The following is a 21,906-nucleotide window of genomic DNA, read 5'->3' on the forward strand; positions in this document are numbered from 1 at the left end:
CTGTCTTCTTCATTACCAGAAGGAGGAGACATTCCTTTCCCAAAGGGAGTCTACAGACAGTCTACAGACAGGGCAGTGGACACCCATCGACTGGGGAAGTATGGGTGGTCGTGAGATTTAATTACTTCTGCAGGCCTGTCTACATCTACAGCTGGGAAAGAATCAGGCTGGTTGAAACAAGCTTCTAAAAGTGAATCAGCATGAGAGACAAGATGCCTGGGAATTCATTCCCTGCAATGCAGGCTACTGAGGACCACACTATTTACCTGTGAGATTCAAACCCCCCATTCAGCTGTTTACCATCGGCACAAAGTGGCACTTGCCTTCTGGGCTGGCTACAAGTTTGTGCCAGCTGTTTCCAGCCCTGTCAGTTCACTCTGTTGGATTTTTAAAGGAGCTCCTAAATAGGCAAAAGATATAACCTCAAAACCTTAACTGAACACATACCAGTGAAGCTATGCTCAGTGGGGAGGAGGCCATGGGTCAATGGAAAGGCTGCAGAGAGCCACAGCAGACACTGGATATTTCAGAGTTGCCTGGAACATGTACATCTTTTCTGCTTGGGAAAGGCTAAGTCTGCACATCACTCTTACAGGGAAGAGAGGTCTCTAGGAATGAGAGGGTATTTATTTCATTCATCTCATTTATTGTCCTCTTTGATCTTTGTAAACTGAGCAGCTTATGGAGAATCTGGATGGAAGCATTTTGTTCAATTTTGGTGCCTTTTATTCCCTGTAGCTTGGTATGCAAGCGATTCCCTTTATAACCTGCATGAACTCTCCGGCTTTCTTGGGTATTAAAGGCTTCAGAGAAACATCTAAATTTACTTTTCTTAGTTTCATTTTGTGACAGGGTGGCACAAATCGACTCCAATAATTCACTTCAGGTGCCATGGATGGCTCTGCTAGTGTCCGCAAGCAGGACCTGACTGAGAACTGGTCAGCATCTCAGATTTTAAAAATGAGCTCCATTCTTTCCAATCATGGTTTGATGAGAGGCATCACCAACCACCAAATATACCTTCCCTATTCATCTGGCCAAGAGGATGGTTAAAACTAGGAAGAGTACACATGGTTCCATTTATGGGATGTTCAAGAACAGGCAAAGTTAATAAATTATGACAGAAAGTTAGAAATTGTAGTTGCATTAATGGGGAGATACTGGCTGGGAAAGAATACAGGGGAACTTTCTGGGTGCTGGGAATGTTCTAGATCTTCATCTTATTCACCTATCTATACACACCTCCAGGTATGTATTTAAGATTGTGCAATTTATGTACTTGCTAACAGATGGACTTTAGGTAAGATACCAACCTCTCTGTGTTCTGTCCTCCTTATTTACAAAGTGGGCATGATGATGCTATCTCACAGGAGCAATGAGAGGGCTAAGATAATCCACTCTAGGTATAAGAACAGCTGTGAGCATCTAGTAACATAATACATGCTTCTGGATCTTTTTACTTCTTTTCTTGGCATCATAAAAGTTTGTTTAGCATACAGAGTGAGGCACTTGCCCAGTTCTCATTTCCCCAAGTAAAACAGAGGGAATCCAGGTGGTAGACCCCACAAACCCTAGGGTCACTCTTGTGATCAGTTAATGATGGGGAAGTAGAAAATTAATAAAGAGTGGAGAAATGGGAGAAGAAAACAAGCTGGAGCAAGAAGGAAGAAGACTGTGCTCTTTGCTCTTTGTGTTGGAAATTAAGGAGTGGTGGAGGCTGGCTGGCAAAGGCCAAGGGCACCTGAAGGCCAGGCACATCAACAGATTCTTGAATAAGGAGAAATATGGTAACCCTAGGATTCTTTGAGTGATGGGAATTATTTTAAGGTGAGCTCTTTCAGGACCATGTCTAAAACGTGTGGAGTCCCTAGCAAATATCTTTTTTGGCACGCCCTGTCTGTATGAGCAATCTGAGCTACCTGAATTGACACCAGCACCATTCTCATGCTGGTCTCACATGATCTTGCAAAATACTCCTCCAGCCAGCAGGAGCAATTTACTTGCCAATATGTCCACTGGAATTAAGGTCGGGCACTAGGCCCTAAGATACCTCACAAAAGCAAGTCCCCAAATGTCTCTGAAAATCTGGTCAAACTTACATGCATGGGGATGGGGTGAGGGATGGTAGAGGGTCCTACAATGGAGAAATAGGGGCCAGAGCTCAGGCAGGTCCTAGTCTGGGCTGGTGTGTTCCTGCCAGGTAGCATTGCTGACCCTGGCTAGTCCCTGCCACTGGAGGAGCACTTAGAAAATTTCAAGGAGAAGGGGAGCACTCCAAAGCTCAAGGATTCACTTATCCAGAGTAGCCCTGGATTCTTGGTCCAGTTAGACAAATAGCAAAAGAATACAGGCTTTAGAGTCAGAATGGCTAAAATCTGTTCTCTCATTCATTAGCTTTGTATACTTGGCAAGTGACTGACCTCCTGTGACTCAGTTTTCCCAGCCATAGAATGGACTTAATAGCACCTACTTCACCAAAGAGCATGAAGATGCTATGGGACAGTGCATATGAAATGAGATGGTGAAGGTATTGCACTGAATACACAGCAAGAGCTCAACCAATGGAGGCTATTCTTCATAATATTGTCTGCTCTCCACCAGGGAAGGCCTTGTTCCATTTGCATTTTACCCAATGTCTGCTGACAAGTTGGAAGGGAGGGATAATTGTAAGTATTCTGGCTTGATGTAACTAAAAAGTGAAAGGAGCAGGCAAGGCTGACTTGATTTAACCTGGCAATATGAGATTAGTTCTTCATTGCCTCTGTTAGGTCTCCCGCATTGCCAACCTTTTAAAGCAATAGATTGGCTGACAGGGTGCTCATTTGGAAGGTTTCACCTGCCATCAATACCCTAGCTGCCTGATGGACCATCGTTATGCAGGCATCCCCTCCCTCCTAACCAGAGCAACCGCCATTCTTAAATATTGCAAGAAGTAAAATCGTATTTGTGCTCCTTCTGGAAGGCCTGTTGGAAGCTTTGCTCTCGCTTCGTGCCAACTCTTTTTTGACAGTGATTTCCAAGGCCAGAGACACTTGCTCCAAACACCTTTGGCTTTTCTTATGACTCAGCAATGGAAGATCAATCATGTCTGACCAGAGACCTGGCAGAGTGGAGGCCCCACTGAGCTGTTTTTCTGGGTTTCCTACTGTTCAGGATGGATGTGGGAAAGACAGTGAAGGCTGCTTAGGAAAACCCAGGACACAGTCTAGTAAGACCACTTCTTATCGGGATTCTGACTCACCCTGAAGCCACTGGGGCATCTGGTCAACCCAACACGTATGGGGGTCGGGGGGGGAGGGTTGGTAGGAATTCCATGACAATGAGCTTGCAGTGTGTGTCCATTTTTTTTTGAGTTTATTAAAACTAAGCAAATGGAAAAAAAAAAAGCCCCAAACAAATATCATCAATAAAAACCTTTAAAACTAATGCTAAAATCTAACCATCACTGGAATCACCTGGAACCTTGCTAAAATAAAGATTCTCTGGTCCTACTGTGTTCGGCATTTCTGACAAGTTTCCAGGTGATGCTGCCGCTGTTTTGAGCACTGTAGTGCCGGAAGTCAGGCACTAAACCTCTGTTGGTCAAGGTGCGCTCCCTGACCTCCTGCCCTAGAACCTCCTCAGTGATTGTAAAATGCTATTCTTGCTGTCACCCAGGCCTACTGAATTTCTGGGTGTGGAAACTGAGAATGTGCATTAAAAAAAAAATTATTTATTTATTTTGAGAGAGAGAGAAAGAGAGAGAACCTGAATGTAAGCACAAGGAGTAGGAGAGAGAAAAACCTCAAACCAGCTCTCTGCTGAGCATGGAGCCCAACGCGGATGTAGGACCCTGATATCATGACCTGAGCAGAAACTAAGAGTGGAACACTTAACTGATTGAGCCACCCAGGTGCCCCAAGAATGTGTATTTTAAAGAAGATTCCCAGGTAATTCTTTTGCCTACTAAAGCTCAAAGACCTCTGCTCTGAATTATTGAAAACGCTCCTCAGATATCCATAGCAGTCCATCTCACTCTGAGAGACTAAAGGAGTTTTCCTGAACTATGTCTCCAGGGGGATGTTAATAGGAGTTCCCTAAAACATAGAAGTGGAGGTGGCACTGAAGGATCTGTGGTCAAAAACAACTTGAGAGATGTTGGTTGAACACTTAAACTAGTTTTTAAATAGGATTTCTCAGGGCCTTTGATGTGTGAATATGCATTATTAATCTTTAATGTTGCAATGGAGCATGCAGCACTTCCTGACCAGGACCCCTTTTGACCCAGAGCACCTCTCCACAACAGTCTAGTGCAATACAGGTTGGGAAGTACTTCATGAGAATGGAGCTCTAGGCTTGGGAGTTCTGTCCTTGGAAGGATCAGCTATACCTTCATCGACTTAATACTCACAAGTGGTAGCCCTATGCTTGATTGACCTTCTCATAAAACGCATGCTTTGGGGTGATTAAATGCAACACAAACCACATCATCACTACCAGCATATCAGCTCAGAGCCCTTGTCCCTGGCCTCCCAAAGCCAGCATATCTCAGCATAGAGACCCTTTGTTACAGGTCACACATCTCGGGAGTTGGTAAGATGATGAAGCATTAACGGTAATCATGTTTAATCAGAGCAAATGGATGGCATTTATGAAAAGCTTACTATAGGTGCCTGGGTGGCTCAGTTGGTTAAGCATCTGCCTTTGTCACGATCCCAGAGTCCTGGGATGCAGCCCCGTGTGTCCAGGCTTCCTGCCTAGCAGGGAGCCTGCTTCTCCCTCTCCCTCTGCAACTCTCTCTGCTTGTGCTCTCTCGCTCTATCAAAAAAACAAACAAACAAACAAACAAAAAAAAACCCCACCAAAACCAAAACACAAAACAAAAACAACAAAACCCAAAAAACTTACTACATGTCAGGCACTGTGCTAAGTGCTTTACCTGCATTCCTTTGTTAAATCACCACCAGAATTCCAGGGATCATTAGCACCGTTGTTTACAGGTGAGGAATTGGAGATTTAGAAAGAGAGGAAATAACTTGCCTAAGACCAGACAGCTTCTACATGTTGGGCTGTGTTTTGACTGAGTTCACTGTACCCTGAAGCCAAATCCTATATGAAGCTGCCCTGTAAAGTCTGTTACAGTAGAACATTCTGAACGGCCAACACACAGGAGCCGCTGTGCCTGCTGCCATGACACAGTAGTGCTTGCACTAAGCTCTTTCACCTAAGGCAGGACTATGTCAAACAGAAGAAGAACAATTAAATACACAGAGTGTTTTCGCCAGCCCTCTGCCCCAGCTCCTACTTCTGACAGGAGGACCACTATAGGGCTGTTTCTCAGTCAGCCGCTGAAGCTCCTCTGTGTTTTTGCAGCCTGCACCTTGTACCCTTGTATCCAGTCATCATCCCCTATACTCACAAGAACACTTTGAGATAGCTTCTATGATCTCTGTTTTGCAGGTGAAGAAACTGAGGCTCAAAGAGGTTAAGAGCCTTGTTCACAGTCACACAGTTAGTGAATGATGGAGGAGTGAGTCACCTTTCAGCTGTCTACCTCCAAAACCTACACTTGGCTTCTATCCTCAATTCTTCACAGGAGAGGAGGCTGTGAGTAGTCCTGGCTATATAGAGGTGCCTGTGAATAGTGTAGGACGTGGGAGAGGAAATGCTGAGGCTTCAGAAAACATCTCCATTCCCTAGTTGCTGTTCTTTCTCTCAACCTCTTTCTGTCCCCGCCCCCACCCCCCACCCCCCCACTTCTGCTGCTTCTCCTCAACCCGGACAGTGCCTCCAGGAATAATGATCTCACTTGATGAGAGTTTGCCCACCTCGGACATTCCCTGACAGGCCTCTCTGGCACAGCCTCACCCTTGTTAGCCTAGGGCCATGTTTTTTATACCTGAGGGATTTCTCTCCTGGCTGCTGCCGTCTCCCCGCTGTTCTGTTACAAAAACTACTGGCAAGAGAGAGCAAAGGTCTCTGATCTCAGCCCCCAATGTTCCCAAATGCTCACCCTCTGCCTGCTGTTCCTGGCCCCTCTCCTGTGCCCCTCACCAACCTCCCTTTCAGAGAGCCCACTGACAGGTCAGACAGAAGCCAGCCCAGCAGGGGGTGGCGGACTGGTGGGGTGCCAGACAGTGACCTGCTGGGCCCCTCAGAAAGGAAAGGGCTGTCACCACCGACATCTCCAAGCAACAAAGCGGAACGGTTACTTTCCACCTGAGGAGAGACCTTGTCTCCTGGGGGGAGGTGGGAGGACTGGCCCCTGAGCTGAGAGAATTAGCAGAGGGCATGATGCCTGTCCTCCTGGTGTATAAAGAAGCACCCCAGGCTGCCAAGTGGGAGAAAGGACCAGACTCAACTATCATGCAAGCTTCCGGTTGGATTAGGAAAATGAGAAGTACTAATTCCTAAACATGGCTCTTCCCATGTTTCAGGTATTGTGCTTAGCACTCTGTAGAGATCACCTCATTTCATCTTCACATCCACTCTATGGTGTAGGGACTAGGAGCCAGTTTTGGACTACCAATCAACATCACAGGATCTGGAGGTTTGCAACATACTGGCTGTGTGGCCTTGGGCTAATTAGCTTACCTCTCTGAGCCTCAGTTTTCTCATCAATAAAGTGGAAATGATAATAATACTAGTTTAATAGGGACTTTGTGAAGGATTAAACAAGCCTTGTGCAAAACCATCTGTTTACTCTGGCTTTACAGATGGAGAGCCCTTTGACAAGGTTGGGCAGCTGTTCATGAGTGGCAGAGCTGGGATTTGCACACAGCTGGCCCAGCCTCAGATTTGCTGATCTCTCTTACCACTCTGTGCCTTATGAGGCTGGCCATGGTTTGAGAGATCCGGCTTCACTCAATGTGATTCTCAGCAGCCCCTGCCTTTCCTCTTGTCTCAGAGAAGGACTATAGAGCCTGCATACCTACTGCCACCAACCCAAAGGAAGTCCATGTACAGGGTGAGCCAAGTTGACAACAGAGATGAAGAGCAGTATAACCGTGTGTTCACCTCCTACTGGAAAGAAATAACATATCTTACATTTGGATTTTCTTTGCATTAATAAAATGGTATGAATGGTATATCGTGATTTGGGTGTCATTGTATGGATATGTTTTTTTAATCCTAAAATGAAAATGTATTCATACTAAAATAATGTACTGAGTAAAAGACAACTGCTTTCTATCCTAGAGACTTCTCATTAAAACTTTTATTCATTCAATTCATTGAATAATGAGTTGACCAAGATAGAGAGGGACCCTGCAGTTAGGAATCTAGATTCTAGAGGGGAAACAGACAATTAGCAAAGAAATGTATGACTTTGAGAAAGTGATAGTGTTCTAAAGAAAAGTAAGGCAGAGTAAAGGCTGGGAGAGTGATGGAGGAGGGGGGTTGCTGCTTTAGATGGAGGCAGGGTAGGGAAGCCTTCCCAGAAGTGACATTTGGGGAGAAACCTGAATGAGATGAGGAAACAAGTTGTGGAAACCTCTGGAGAAAGAACATTCGGGGCAGAGGGAACAGCAGGTGCAAAGGCCCAGGGTGGGAAAGTATCTTGAGAGTAGGAACAACAAGTTGGTGAATGTTGGGATGGATGATGGAGATGAGTAGAGGAAGATGTAAGTGCTGAGTGGAAGGAAGAGCCCACTAATGCAGAGCAATAGAAGCCATGGTTGTGACCTGGATGCCATTCTATGGGAGATGTAATGCCCAGGGAAGGTTTGCACAGGGGCATCATATGATCTGACTTTTATTTTTTTTATTTTTATTTTTTTTGATCTGACTTATAAAGGGATTCTTCTCCTTTTTTCAGGCAGCTAGGGAGATGATGGTCATACAGATTGAGCCTGCCTACCAAAAGCAGTCAATCGTCTTTTAAAATAAGAAGAAGGGCTTGGAGAAACTGGCCAGGAGAAGGTCCCACAATACTATAAAACAAGGAAGCCAACCGAGAGCAACTATTTGGACAAGAAATACCTCTTTACTGATCATGCATCCATCAGAGGGTGGATCTGTCTGATGTGGTGACCAAGATGAAGATGCAGAGGACCACTGTCACCGACTGGGACTACCTCCCCTACATCTGAAAGTATAACCAATTCAAGAAATGCCACTAGAACATGTCTGTGCCCCATCCACCTGCTTATGGGATGTCCAGATTGGTGACACTGTCCCACTGGGTGAGTGCTAACCCTTGAGCAACACTGTGCACTTCAACATGCTCCAGATCACCAAGGCCACCAGCACCAAGAAGCAATTCCAGAAGTTCTGAGATGAGACATCTGCCCACACGCCAAAGAAAACAGTTATTTTTCCAGTCATGGGCCCAGCTAAAAAAATAAACATAAAAATAAAAGGATTCTTCTGATTGTTTTGTATAGAATAGTCTAGAAGCTAGAGACCCAGTGGTCCAGCCCAGTGCAATTGGATGCATGATTGGGTGGAGATGGAAGGATATTAAGAAACCATGGTCTTAATGGTTAGGGAAAAAATGCATGGCACCAACTTTGGGTGTGAGGGGGAATGGGACAAAGGTGCACATGCAATCTGTGCAGCAACACTCACAGACAAAGGCGTCGTGTGAGAGATTTGGAATGACCACTGCAGCAGACCACGTGGTAGCTGGCAGTGCTGTACATCAGAGGGTGCTTTGGGTGTGGGCCCCAGTGGGTTGGAAATTTCTCCCTGGCTCTGATTCCTGAACCATGTGCTTTATGAGTAAGCATAGCAGAAGTAAGAGTAGGAGAAGCTTGCCCCAGTGACTATAGCGCCCCTTTCTCTGTGGGTTCCCCTTCCCCTTCCCTGTCCCAGATCCCAACAGCTTTGGACTCTCTGGCAAACCCGATATACAACTACTTTCAGGAAAACAGGTCTGGGAGGAGAACAAGTAAGACTTTTAGAATTAGGAGAACCAGCTCCAATCCCAGCACTTCACTGCTGACTTTGGACAAACTACTCTCTAGCTTTTTAGTTTTTTTTGTTGGTTAAATGGAATCCTCTATTGTTAAATGTCAGCAGCTAACTCAAAGACTTTTTTTTTTAACCCTATGCAGGCCAGACCTGTCAGTGAGCCACCTAGATCACTGGGTTGTGATATCTGAGGGAAAATACACTCAGTCCAGCATGAGTGGGTGTGGGATTGAGGGGGATTGTACACTAGAACAGGAACCCAAAGATGGATTTCTGATTTTGATATGCTATATAATGAGCTTTTGATTGGGAACAGTATGTGTGTTTAGAGTCTCTGAAGTCACATTACACAGGGAGATACTAATAATTGGACCTGTCCTTTAAATCAATTGGCATTTAGGCACTTCCTATGAACTTGCTAGTCAAACCTCACAAAAGGCCTGCGAGGTTGGTATTGCTATTCCCAGTTTACAGCTGAGGAAACAGAGGCTCGGATAGGTCAGGTGCTTTGCACAAGTAAGTACAACCAGTAAGAACTGGAGTCAGAACTTACAAAAATCTGCCTGACCCAAGAGCCTGCAAGCCCCAGCAGAAAAGGGCACAGCATCAACTTCAGGCATGAAGGGGAATGGGAGAAGCCCCAGGAAGTCACAAGGGTGAGAGGCCAGGGCCAGCTACCGTGTACTCTCTTCTAGATGCTCCTCCCACTTCTGTCCTTTACTCCAGTGTTCTTGGAAGGGGGGAGAGGAACAGATCCTGGGATTGGAGCCCTGAGCCCCTCTCCATAGCCACATCTCTGTGGCAGGGGTTTCAGTGAGTACAGTGACACACCTGGGCTTCATATGCCAACCATGTTGCCCCTGCCTTGGGATGCAGAGCTTTTTGGCATGTCCTCCCCTTCAGGTGGCCCAGGGATGCCACACTTGGAGGAATCACTCTCTCAGCACTTGGGATCCCCCCCAAACTGCACCTATTGTGTCATATCAGTGATTCCCAAAGTGTCAGTATCACCTGAGTCCTTGTTAGAACACGTATCCCTTAGAAATGCATGGCCCTGCACCAGACCTACTATACCAGAAACTTGTGATTTGGGCCCAGTGACCTATGCATTAACATCTTCCCGGTGATTCTGATGCTCGCTGACCTAAGAGAACCATTGTACTAAGTATTTTCCATGTATGAACTCATCTGAGCTCCCAATATCCTATGAGGTGGCAACTAGCATTAGTCCCACTTTACAGATGACAAAAGTGAGGCTTACAGAGATAGATCAAATGGCTCCCAGACACACTGAAACAGTGGTGGAACCAGGACGTGAACCCAGAGCTCCTAGCCCCAAAGCCTCTTTACCACCCTGCCAGACTGTCTCCTCCCCTCGCAGTGAAAGGATGCACACATGCGAGGAAGAGACATAGAGAAAGCCCACTCTTTCTTCTCTGCTGCGAGCATATGTGTTTAGGAATAACCCAAGCAGATATATCAGCCTTCTGTCTGAGGGAAGAGGTGTGGTTGCAGTTTTGAGACCAAGATGCTAAATGCAAGAAGGCAAAGCAAATACTTGGGGTAAGCTTCCCTCTGCCTGGTGCAGCAGGCGCGGCCTGGCTCTCTCTGTCCAGACCCGCTTCCCCAGCCTCACCCTCCTTCAACTCTCTGTCAATCTTCCCAGAGGTCTCTGAGTACACGCAGCTGTCCCTTGTCCTCTGCACCTTTGCCATCTCTTTGCCCACAATGCTTTCCCTGTGTTCCCGATGTAAGTCCTCTGTAGCTTTCAAAATTCGAGTTTTTCCTGTTTTGGAAGCTCCTTGGCCTCATTCTAACCTGAACCCTTAGTATGTGGCTTTGTAGCGGCTGATTTCACATTTGTGTCACACCCTCAGCAGACCTTGGATTCTCTAATGCAGAATCGGAGTCTCCTTCATTCTGGTGGCCTGGCTGGGTGTATGCATGTGACTGGTGGGGGCAGAGGTAGTGTTTGCTCTCACCACCATCCGTGACAAGAGGTGCGAACAGGGCCAGGGCTAGAGATGGGTGAGGGAGGCTGGCCTAGGGTCACAATTAAAGGAGGTGCTCACTCTTGGGTGCAAAGGTGCCTGGACTCATCCTAGTCTAGTTGCTAGGTCTCAGACCAATCTCACCAGGCACACATTCTCTTTAGGGTGACTGGGTCCTTGTAGGAGCATCATGCTATAGAGAAAATGTACCAGATTTTAGAGCCAGGAAACTTGGCCTCTGACCCAGATCCGCCCTACCCTGTTGTTTGCCCTCGAAGAAGTTACTTCCCCTCTCTGGGTGTTAGACCTGCTGGGGACTCCACATTTTAGTCTTTCTGAATCTCACATTCCCAGACTCCACAAACCCTGTGAATCAAAGAGGCAGTGTCCCTCAGTGTGTGTGGTCACAGAGTTCCGGGAAACGGGGTTGGCAGATAGATCAATGATGAAGCACCTTGAGCTCAGGAAGATGAGGGAATCCTCCCTGGAAAGGTTTGGTCTTCATTGTGCTGGGGGAGAGAGACAGGCACTGCACACAGAGCTTTGGGGCACACCTTGCAGTTTTCCTTGGAATCACATTTGGCCACATAGCTCTGGCTCCTGTCCAATCCCCCAGAGCTCTTGGCTGAGAAGATGGAAAGTCAAAGAAAAGAGCACAGACCTTGGGCAGCTGCTCTGGCTGTGCTGCAGAGAGTGTCTAGCTATTTAAAGTCCAACTGCTCCACTTTCCCCTGCTTGTACCCTGGCATTCCAGTGCATAAGCACTTTGTGGCAAAAATGCATTCCAAATCCAAAACTGGGGGGAAAAAAGCTAATGCCAATGCTATTTTTCAGAATGTTGCAGAATTTGTGTTTCTGGGGGGTTAAGGGTGTTAAGCACTCACAGATTGCCTGCTCCGATCCTGGACACAATAGTCAGCTGCTGTGAGGGGTGCACAAGGAAGGCTCTTGACTTGGGTTCTGAGTCCTGGCATGGCTATATTTTAGCTGTGGGGCCTGGGTAAGCCACTCCGCTTCTCTGGCCCTTAGTATCTGCCTCTATGTAAAGGATGTTAAGAGGCTCTTAGGGCTCTTGTGGGCTATTGTCATGATTTATTTGGGCAATGTGGGTAAAGTCTTAGTAAGTGCTCCATGCATCAGGCCTCTGACATCAAGTCAAAGACACTCCCTGTTCTGAAACTATCTGGACTCCTCTGATATGTCTCTAGGAGATGTTAATACCTGCACCAGATTTCTCAGCTTTGGCATTATTGATATTTTGAGCCCAATCATTCTTTGTTGTGGGGGCTATCCTGTGTATTTGGGAGTTTTAGCAGCATCCTGGGCCTTTACCCACTAGATGCCAGTAGCATCTCCTTTCTTCCTCCTTCCCTGCTTCTTCCCTTCCTCCCTCCCTCATAAAATGTCTCATGATGTTGCCAAATGTCCCTGGGAGAGTAAAGTTGTCCCTGGTAGAGAACTGGTCTGGGCTGAGGGGAGGACTGGGGGGTGCAAAAGACCTAATCCTGGCACCAGGGCTCTTGAGCCTTTATTCAAATGCTGGTCACAGGAACCAAGAGGGAGCTTGCTATAATCTAGGCAGTTTCTCTGGCCAATGCAAAAAATATGTGAAGCCAACATAAGGATATAAATGTTACCTCTTTGCCCACCAGTTAAATCTGTGTTTTGATCCTTTAATTCCCTAAAATAAGTGATTTAAATTATTAAATTTTTTTTGCAAATTATGCATTTTAATCACCATTTTATGATGAATAGTTGATTTGTCATCTAATCAGGGAAAAATATAATCCCTTAAGAGACACTTAATAATCATTTAAACTACTAAAAACTTGATTAGAAAAGACTAAAGGTATGATATTAAGTAAACTCATGAACTTTAAATACCTTCTTTTCCTCCCAACAAATTCCATGGTCAAATACATTTACTGTGAGAAGGTGTTCGGTGGGTAAGTTCTATGTTTGAGGTGACTTTTCCTGAGGTCTCTTTACAACAATTCTGTACTTGTTTGAACCTTCTTCAGAAACAGTCTCCAAATTTAGTCAGCATTTGAGAAGAAATGAGCTTCTGCCTTTAAAGTACCAAAGTGGTCTATCACAGTGGTTAGCTGGAAGCCTATTTTGAATATTACCTTCTCTACCCTCTGTATCCTTATCTATGATATGGGAAAATTATAAAGAGATTCACAGAACTTCTGTTTCTGCTGTGAAGACACAGACAGCATGCTAGGAAGATATAGATGGGATAATTTAGGAGTGTGACATTTGTTGTGAAGGAAATACCATGGGGTGATAGGGGGAGAGACAGATAGGTCAAGACAGGCTTCTTTGGGGAGGTGACGCTTGAGCTGGGAACAGAAAATGGCTGCCAGTCATGCCAAATGCCCAGGTCAGAGGGTTTCTGGCCCTGGATCAGCAAAGGCCCTGAGGTGCGACTCAGCTCAGCATGACAGGATGAGAGGTGGGCAGAAGAGGGTACAGCAAGCAGAGCTGCTGTGGAGGGCGGTGGGGGATGGGCGAGAGAGGAGGAAAGGGCACATCACAGAAGTCCCTCCAGGTGAAGGTGAAACGTTTGATTTTGACTTTTTCTTTTAAGAGATTTTATTCATGTATTCATGAAAGACACAGAGAGAGAGGCAGAGGCATAGGTAGAGGGAGAAGCAGGTTCCCTGTAGGGAGTCTAATGTGGGACTCGATCCCGGTAGCCCAGGATCACGCCCTAAGCCAAAGGCAGATGCTCCACCACTGAGCCACCCAGGAATCCCTGATTTTGATTTTATCTACATGAGAAGCCCTTTGAGGGCATGGCATGATCTGATTTACAATTCAGAACTATCACTCAGGCCGCTGTGTGGAGGAACAGAAAGCATGGTGTGGTAGGAGCAGCAGAGAAGCCCACCCGTTGGTTGCCCATCCCATTACCCAGATGCCTACAAAGCTCAGAACAGGGCTCAGTGCATGTAAGCTCTCAAAAATCTCACTGACTGTAGTTTTTATATGCGATAAAGAATGGATTCTACCTTTTTTCTTTTTTTTTTTTAAACCTCATTAGAAAACTGTGTCCCAACCCTCAGTTTCCTAAACAGAAGATTCTCTAGTCAAATAGGTTCTCAGAGGTCAAAGATCTTATTTATACTGGAAGATTCAGAATAATTTCAGCCCCCCCATTGCCATGTGGTCCTCAGTTGGGGGTTAGTTCTGTTTCCTTCCCAAGGAAGAGAGACCCAGTGCCTGGCCAGCTGGCAGTGGCCTCAAGGCCACATTTCCCTTGTAAGCATTAGATATATTGCTTTCCTCTCTGGGAGCTAATTGGGGACTCTGTTTATGGCTCCAGCTACATTTGCCACAGGTCTTTGGACTGCAAGGGGAATCCTCATCCAACCCAATTAATAGAGCAATGTTGTACTTCTAACCTGTCCCCCACCCAACCAATCCATCAACATGATTTGCACACATTAATCAAGGCATTTACAATGGGTTCACCAAGCTTTATCTCTCATTGGATAAAGAAATGGGACTATTTGGACTTGAGAACTATAACTCTTCCAGAGTCCCTGAAGTCCTGAGCTTGGCGCTGCTAAATGCACAGACAAGGTGTTATTAATTAACAATTGAGATAAATGCCGGAATAGCATCCCTGAATCATGTCAAACCAATTTGGATGGTTATGGGATGGGGAAAGGGGGAGGAGGCCATGGGCAAGGGGTGGGCTTCATCCGTTCCAAGTGCTTTGGACAGACTCCAGTGTTATTTCTCCTCATTTAGACCTGGCTGGAGCGCCTGGAACTCAGGCCAGCATCCGCATCTCTTAACCCAAGGCAGCCTCCTTTGGAGCAAAACAAGGAACCAAACTTCACAGATAGAGGTGGGCTGGGAAATACTGTTATGGAAGCCTTAATGGAGGGAAAGAACTACAGAAGATGCTGGCGGGTGGAAGAGCCCCCATCAGGGGTTCCTGACCACACAGATCGGTGGCTTTGAGGACTCTCCCAGGAGATGGTACTGAAGACATGGGGTTCAACATGGCGATGGGCTTCTTGTCCTGTGGCCAATACCCACACTCCATGACCATCACCTCTCTGTGTTCCCACTGAAGGAGGGTCTTCCACCCTGTCAACCCTGGCTGCAATAATTATAATAATGTGTTTATGCATCTTATCTTTTGAGATGGATATGAGCTCTTTGTGGACACTTATCATATTTGGCCTAGTATTTCCAAAGTCCAACATGAGCAAACCCTCAATAAGCATTTGTTTGTTAGACCACAAATGAATAGCTAGGGGATGGATGGATGGAGGATGCACACCCTGATGATATAATTAAATGTTTTTTTAAATCTTGAAGTGAATATTGGTCACCTCTCCATCCAGGAATGGAGAATACTTCTCAAAACACACTCAAATTATTAACTGAGAAACTAAACATGAGAACGTGTTCATACGTTGTCAATTACTTATTTCTTCTTGACCTAAAATTCCCCTCTCCTCACTTTACTTCTCTCCCTTGAGTTTTGGGAATCTTAGCAGTAGGGGCTAGGTGTGTGGGCACTAGGCATTGAGCTGGGTCAGCCTACTCAGTGGGAAACCATTATTTAAACAAGTTTTCCTCAAAATGTGGTCTGCAGACCACTTGTATCAGAATCCTTTGAGGTGCTCAATAAAAATGCAGATTCTTAGGTCCCATATTTGACTAGATAAATCAGAATCTCAAAGGTAGGGGCCTAGAAATCTAATCTAAATTTTAAACAAGCTCTCCAGGGTGGTTATGCAATGCTGAAATTTGATACGCACTGGTTAGAACCTCAGTGGTTATGGACGATGGGAAAGTTACTGGTTGGGCTCCATCTATGTGGACTCAGCCTCTGTTCTAGAAACGATAGCAACATTGCTAACAACATTAAAACTGGCAGCAACCAGCACGTGAGGGCATCCCACGAACCAGGCACCTAGTAAAACATATTGCATATGTTTTGTCAGTGAAACTTCACACCTGCTCATGGAGCTGGCATTATTATGCCTATTTCACAGACAAGAAAACTGAAACTTTGAGGAGTCAAGTTACTTGTAGAAGTGGGACACAAAGACTGCTTCACAAGCCCAAGCTCTTAACTGTCACGATGTGACAGTGTCACATGAGCAACCAGCGAAGTGACATGAGAAGGAACAAGAATCCGACTTTGAGTGCTGTGTCAATGTAACGGAGGGAGACGCGGAAAGCTTGCTAACACAGTAAGGCAGGATGGGATGCGCTACTGACTGTGGACAAGCTCAGCTTAGAAAGGTTCCTCCCCACTCCACTCCAGGCCTCCACCTACAGACTGGAGAGGGCATCTGATAGGATTCCATGGGCATTTCAGACAGACTCCCAGGCTGGCTTGAAATGTTGGGAGCAGGGCTTGTACAGACAGAGGGCTGGGGCTCCTGACTCTACGTTCTGGCTGATAAAGGGGTGTGGGGAAGGAGTAAGCCCTGTCTTTCCAGGCCAGACAGTCTAACAACGCTTCCCCACCTCGAGGTTCCCACTTTTAGAGGAAATCTACACCCTTTCTCCTACCCCTGGCTGTGATGAACTAAAAATCTCACACCTCTGTCTTGGTGGTGATAATTAAATATTATCTGCCTGTCACTTGATGCACATGTTGTGTGTATTCTCAGACTTTAATGAGCTGGTATTTGTCTTCTGTAAGCAAAAATATTTCTTTGAGTCTCTTCTTTTTCAAATTGGGGTGAGCAGTTCAAGTGAAGATCTTTCACTATTAAAAAGACAGTCTGCTTACTGGCATGTCTGTCTGAACTGTTTCTACTGCTTTAGTAGAAGCAATAGCAGGGAGAACCTGCTCCTTCAGAATCAGCCATTGCTTCCTGATATTAGTGGTCACATGGCTAGGGGGTGTTGGGAAACTTTGAAAGGGTTGCGATTAAGAAGGTAGGAAACTGGTATAAACTGTTTTGGGGGATAGTCATAGGCAGCTTTTCCAACAGAGCTTCTCATATAGGCACAGCAGAATACAGAAAATGTTTGAGTGAAAATTTTCTCAAGTCTTCTAAGGAAGCACTTAGCTAGCACCGTTCTAGATGCATAGGAGAAAAGTGAATTCATTCCATATAATGAATGTTTTAGGACCGTGGTTCTCAAAGAGAACCTGCCTCAGCATGGAGGCAAAAAATGTCCAAACCTGTAAATTTACTTGAAATTAAAACTCTTGCATCCCACCACATGCCTTTGGAATCTAAAATTCTGGGGGAAAAGATTTAGCAATCTCTGTTTAATCAAGCCCTCCAGGTGGTTTTGCTGTAAGCTAAAGTTTCTGAACTATTAGTAGCCATAAAGCACCAGGACTTAATTCTCTCCCAGAGGAATCAAGGTTGGAAAAGGCTGTTAAGGGCTTCAAATATCTGTATCTATATTTGTATCTATATCTATCTCAGTTTAAAATAAAAAAATATCTATCACTTTAATCTGAGATTTTTTTTTTTTAAACGTAGAGTGTTCCCAGATGAAAGCATGATGCGCCTCTTCCGCTCACTTTGGAAGAGCACTCTATTATTTCTCCATTCATGAGGTTCATAACAAATGTATTCATCGCAGCTGCTCCCAGGGCCGACATTCATGCTCTGCCTGGGTGCCTCCTCTGACCTACTGTCAGGTTTAGAAACACACAGCCCTGCCTGAGAACTCCCAAAGCAGGAAAGAGCCTGGGGCAGAACTCTTACCCCCACCAAAAAAAAAAAAAAAAAAAAAAAGTGATATAATTAGTGTGCTGCCGGATTGGATCTGGAGCTGATGAGGAGCAACTTTAATATTTATCAATAAACAGCAAAGTGCTTAGCACACCTCCTAGGGAAGTAATTAACCATAAAAAGGATACTCTGCACTGAGGAATCTCCTCCAAAAAAAGAACTCAGTTAATTGTGAATTGCTTACACCAGGTGAGAGACAATCCGTGTCTACCTCTCTCACCTGACATAAGCAACTCTGAATTAACTGGGAGTTTCTTTTTATAAACACTGTGCAGAGCCTTTTTTTTTTTTTTCCTGGTGGCTAATTACTTCCTTGGGAGGTTCGCTTTAATAGTTCCCATAACAAGGCCATTATTGTCTTTAGCATAATCACTGCCTCATTTGCTTTTGTGCCTTCCCTTCCTGACGCTCTGCCTCTGCCCACCAGGAGGGACCCTGAACTGTGTGTACCTATACTGCAGTCCTCAGGCTAGGACCAGTAGCACCTATCGTGCCTCCTCTAGTTCTACTATGTCAGAAATTCGGTTTTCTCCTGAAAAGAGCTGCCATCAGGGATAGGGCTGGTAGAGAGGGATGGAGATGGTGCAGAGCATATTGAGGAGACTGAGTCAGCTCCCCTCCCCTATATGCAGCATTCCAACCATTTGTTATGCTTTCAGCTGCTGACGCCTGCAGTGGCAGAGGGAACCAGGACAGCAGCTCATTTCTGGAAGAGGAAGGAACTGATCTGTAAGCAAGCACTTTGCTAGGTGAAATGGCCAGGGACCAGAGGCAAAAACTGAACCTTATCAGGAGAAGTAATGCGATTTTGACTGTCTTTCTCAGAAAAAAAAATGTATAGATATATGCAGTTATGCCTCACTTCATTCAAAAATGAATTAAAGTGGCTTCTATTTTGGCTCTGTTTCAGGAAGCTAAATGAATGTGTGGGAGCTCTGTAAATTACACCAGGTCTTTAAACTTTTTTGATTGTTGTACTACTATCATTATATGAACATTCGCTTATTTATATATTATATATAAGTATAACAGCAATAATAGATTATGGAAATTGCAAGTGTTTATTTAGAGGATGAGGAAAAATGAAAATAGAATATCTAATACTTTGATCCATCACCCTGATGGATTGCGCCCCTTTCTGTACACTACCTAAACTGACCATCTGGGGCCTTTGAGGACAGGAGCTGATAATCTCAGAGCACAGGGATTGACAAAGTGGGACTAGACACATTTTTATTAAGTCATATAGTTGGATGCATGGATCCTCTTGAAACACCCTGAAACAACTTCTGCTCTAAGGGAATTCTGACCAGTTAGTAATTTCAGCGGGAATAGGTCACACACCTGTACTAATGTTTATGGAGCACTGTTCCATACTCTTAAGGAAGCCACACAGCCCGTATGCTACTTTAACCCCATTTAGTCCCAGAATCTTAGCGGTCCACCAGGGAATAATGCAGAACATTCAGTTCAGAGGTTCAGAACCGGGATTGCCAAATTTCCTATAAAGGGTCAGAGAGTAAATATTTTAGGTTTTATCAGCCATGTGGTCTCTGTCCAACTACTCAATGCTGTCTTTGAGGGTGAAACATAAACCGATAGGCATTGTTATGTTTCAATAAAACTTTGTCAGTAAACACTGAATTTTGAATTCCACACAGTTTCACAGGTCTTGAAATACTGCCATTCTTTAGATACCCCCGGCAAACTTGAGAAATGTAACCGTTTTTTAGCTCATATAAGACCAGGCTGTGGATTGGATGTGGCCAACAGGCTATCTAGTTTGCCAGCCACTGGTTCAAACTGGGACTTTGGAGTCCGATCTGCGTTTGGGTCTCAATTTTACTATTATTGGTGGTCGACTTATCTTAAAAAAGTTACTTAAACTGTGGTCTAAGCCCCAGTTTCCTTGTTTGTAAAAGTAACATCTCAAAGGGTTGTAGGGATGAGGAGATTGCCTGAGATGGCTGAGTGCAGCATGAAACGCACACTGTAATCATCGCCATCGATTTGCTTGTAATTCCCGGCCCCGAAGGCTCAGGCAGGAAGGGGCACCCAAAGGCAGAGCCAGGGCCCAGCCACCTCTCTGTGGTGGTGTGCACTTGAGAATCCAAAGCCAGCATCAAACCCCAGTGCCTCCAGCTCTCATCTCCAGGAACCCCCACTGGCCCAACGAGGCCCGTTCTCTGCTGCATTTGCTTCAAAAGAAATGTTACAACAGCACTTGACAATAGTATAGGGGAGGTCTTTCAGGAAAAATGACTCATGACTGGAAGTATACACAATGCTCTGCTCTTGAGGGGCTGGGAATGAGAAGACGCTTGCTCACCTCCCTCATTATCCTTGTTATCAGCACAGGAGGTTTCCATGGCAACGTTGCATCCGGGCCCTCTCCAGCCGGTCTGGCAGACACACTGCCAGCTGTTCTGACCCAGTGTGCATCTCCCGTTGCCGTTGCACAAATCGGGGCAGCCATCTGGTTGGAGAAATGGAGAGGATGAGAAGGAGGGGCGTGAGGCCGCGCTGGGGCAGCAGGGGAGCCATGCAAAGGGGGAGCAAGGCCGCAGGGCAGCCACTGGGCCAGCCTCAGAGTGAGGCCCGTGCCTGCCTTCGAAAGAGTCAGGGGAAGCAGGCAATGCATGCAGTTGCAAGACACAGTGGGGTCCCAGATGCAGGGGATCCCCAATGACACTGACCTGTGTGAAGGGATCTGAGGCAACCTTCCCAAAGTGGGGAATATTCCAGAAAACTAAACCAGCTCTGAGCTTACAAGCCTAGGTAGGATATAATTTCCAGCTAGTAGCTCAAGATCGAGGTTACCTCAAAAAAAAATCTTTTTTTTCTCTTTCTTTCTTTCTTTCTTTCTTTTTTTTTTTTTCTTCAGAACTAACTTTCTGTGGGAGACAGAATATTCCCTATCAACCCAGGACAGAGGCAAAGTGCCCTCTGTCTTTCAGAATTTTAAGAATATGTTTATATGTGATTATCACAAGCTTCTTATGACTAAGAACTGGATGGTTCTGCTGGGCTATTTTCATATTTTTGCAATATTTAGTTTTAAGGGGCACTTTAAAATGTTGGTTGTTTATCATTCAACCTATTTATTGCATGATTTAAAGATACTGCCAAGTCTGATGGCCACGGAAGAAACAGGTACTTAGTACCGTGAATGAGGAAAAAAGAAGAATGTGTATGTGTAGGAGGAATGAGGTGGTGTTCGAGTAATTCTTATTTTGTGGTAGCCTTTTCTTTCTTTCCTCTTTTTTGGGGGGGTGAGTATAAGTATGAAATCAGCAACCTGCCTAATTCCCTATTGCTCTAGCACCTAAAACAACTGTAGCTACCAGCTTTCTGGCCTGAGCTGGGGCCCCTGTGACCTGGGGGAGGGAAAAAGAGAAAAGGTGGCGGGGGGCACTAAAGCAGGGTGCAAAAGTCTCTCCAGCAGAGCCTCTGTCATCCTCTAGAAGATGGAGAGAGCTGTACAGAATTGGTAGGATGTCACCACCCTCACAAAACCTACTTGCTGGCAAGAATTTCTGGATATGTTTTCATTTTTCCTTTAACAGCTTTATTGAGCTATAATTTACATACCATAAAATTCACCTGTTTCAAGTGCACAATGCAGTGACTTCTAGTAAATTTAGAGTTGTGCAATCTAGGTATATCTTCTTACTTCATTTAAATAGACCCCAAATGACCATTAATATAGTTGTCCTCAGAAAGCAATTTCCCTGCATATCTATCTTTAATTCTATCTTCCCCTCTGTTACCATGTCTATCTCCTGCTCTTTCTGCATATTTTTTTTAAACCACACAAAGTGCAGGTGGACTGGGTTGTGGTGGAGGGATGAAGAGCTTTGCAATGATGGAGGTACCTGATTTGAAACCATTCTGGCCCGAATCTTCAGAATCAAAAGCATGCATGCAATTCCCCTTAGTTCTCTCTCCAGTGTTCCAGAGGCCTTCACCTGCTATCTTTCTTCTCTTCTCTCGAGTACCCCTTATGAAAATGCCAATAAACCTAATTTGTGCATGTGGCTGTGGAGGGAATGTAAAGGACTCCTCCCAGGAAGGAAGGTCTGGAGGGTTCGAAAGTGAGTTGAAATGTACTTATTTAAGGGTATCTTACTTTTGAACGCTTGTTCTCTCCCACCCTTTCCAGAATGTGGTAAGGGTTAGGCCCTGAGAAAAGAGGGTAAGCGAAAGAGTTCTATGTGGGGAAGTCTCTGTAGAGAAGCTGAGCTGTCTTGAGAGGGGAAAGCAGGAGGCTGTTACCAGAGAACCTG

The 21,906-nt window shown here is 45.3% G+C and overlaps 1 protein-coding gene and 1 pseudogene across 9 annotated transcripts in view; one reads left to right on the forward strand and one right to left on the reverse strand.

Moving 5' to 3' along the window:
* TENM2 (teneurin transmembrane protein 2) overlaps positions 1-21,906 on the reverse strand; it is a 1,508,878-nt gene that overhangs the window by 93,753 nt on the left and 1,393,219 nt on the right. For all 9 annotated transcript variants that reach the window (XM_077895600.1, XM_077895599.1, XM_077895598.1 and 6 more), the window contains one exon: positions 19,950-20,096. In XM_077895600.1, the coding sequence (XP_077751726.1) occupies positions 19,950-20,096 (147 nt within the window). The remainder of the gene's footprint in view (positions 1-19,949; positions 20,097-21,906) is intronic.
* Positions 7,808-8,300, forward strand: LOC144311873 (small ribosomal subunit protein uS17 pseudogene; annotated as a pseudogene).

Source organism: Canis aureus, chromosome 4 (assembly GCF_053574225.1).
Source record: "Canis aureus isolate CA01 chromosome 4, VMU_Caureus_v.1.0, whole genome shotgun sequence".
Classification (NCBI taxonomy): Eukaryota; Metazoa; Chordata; class Mammalia; order Carnivora; family Canidae; genus Canis; species Canis aureus.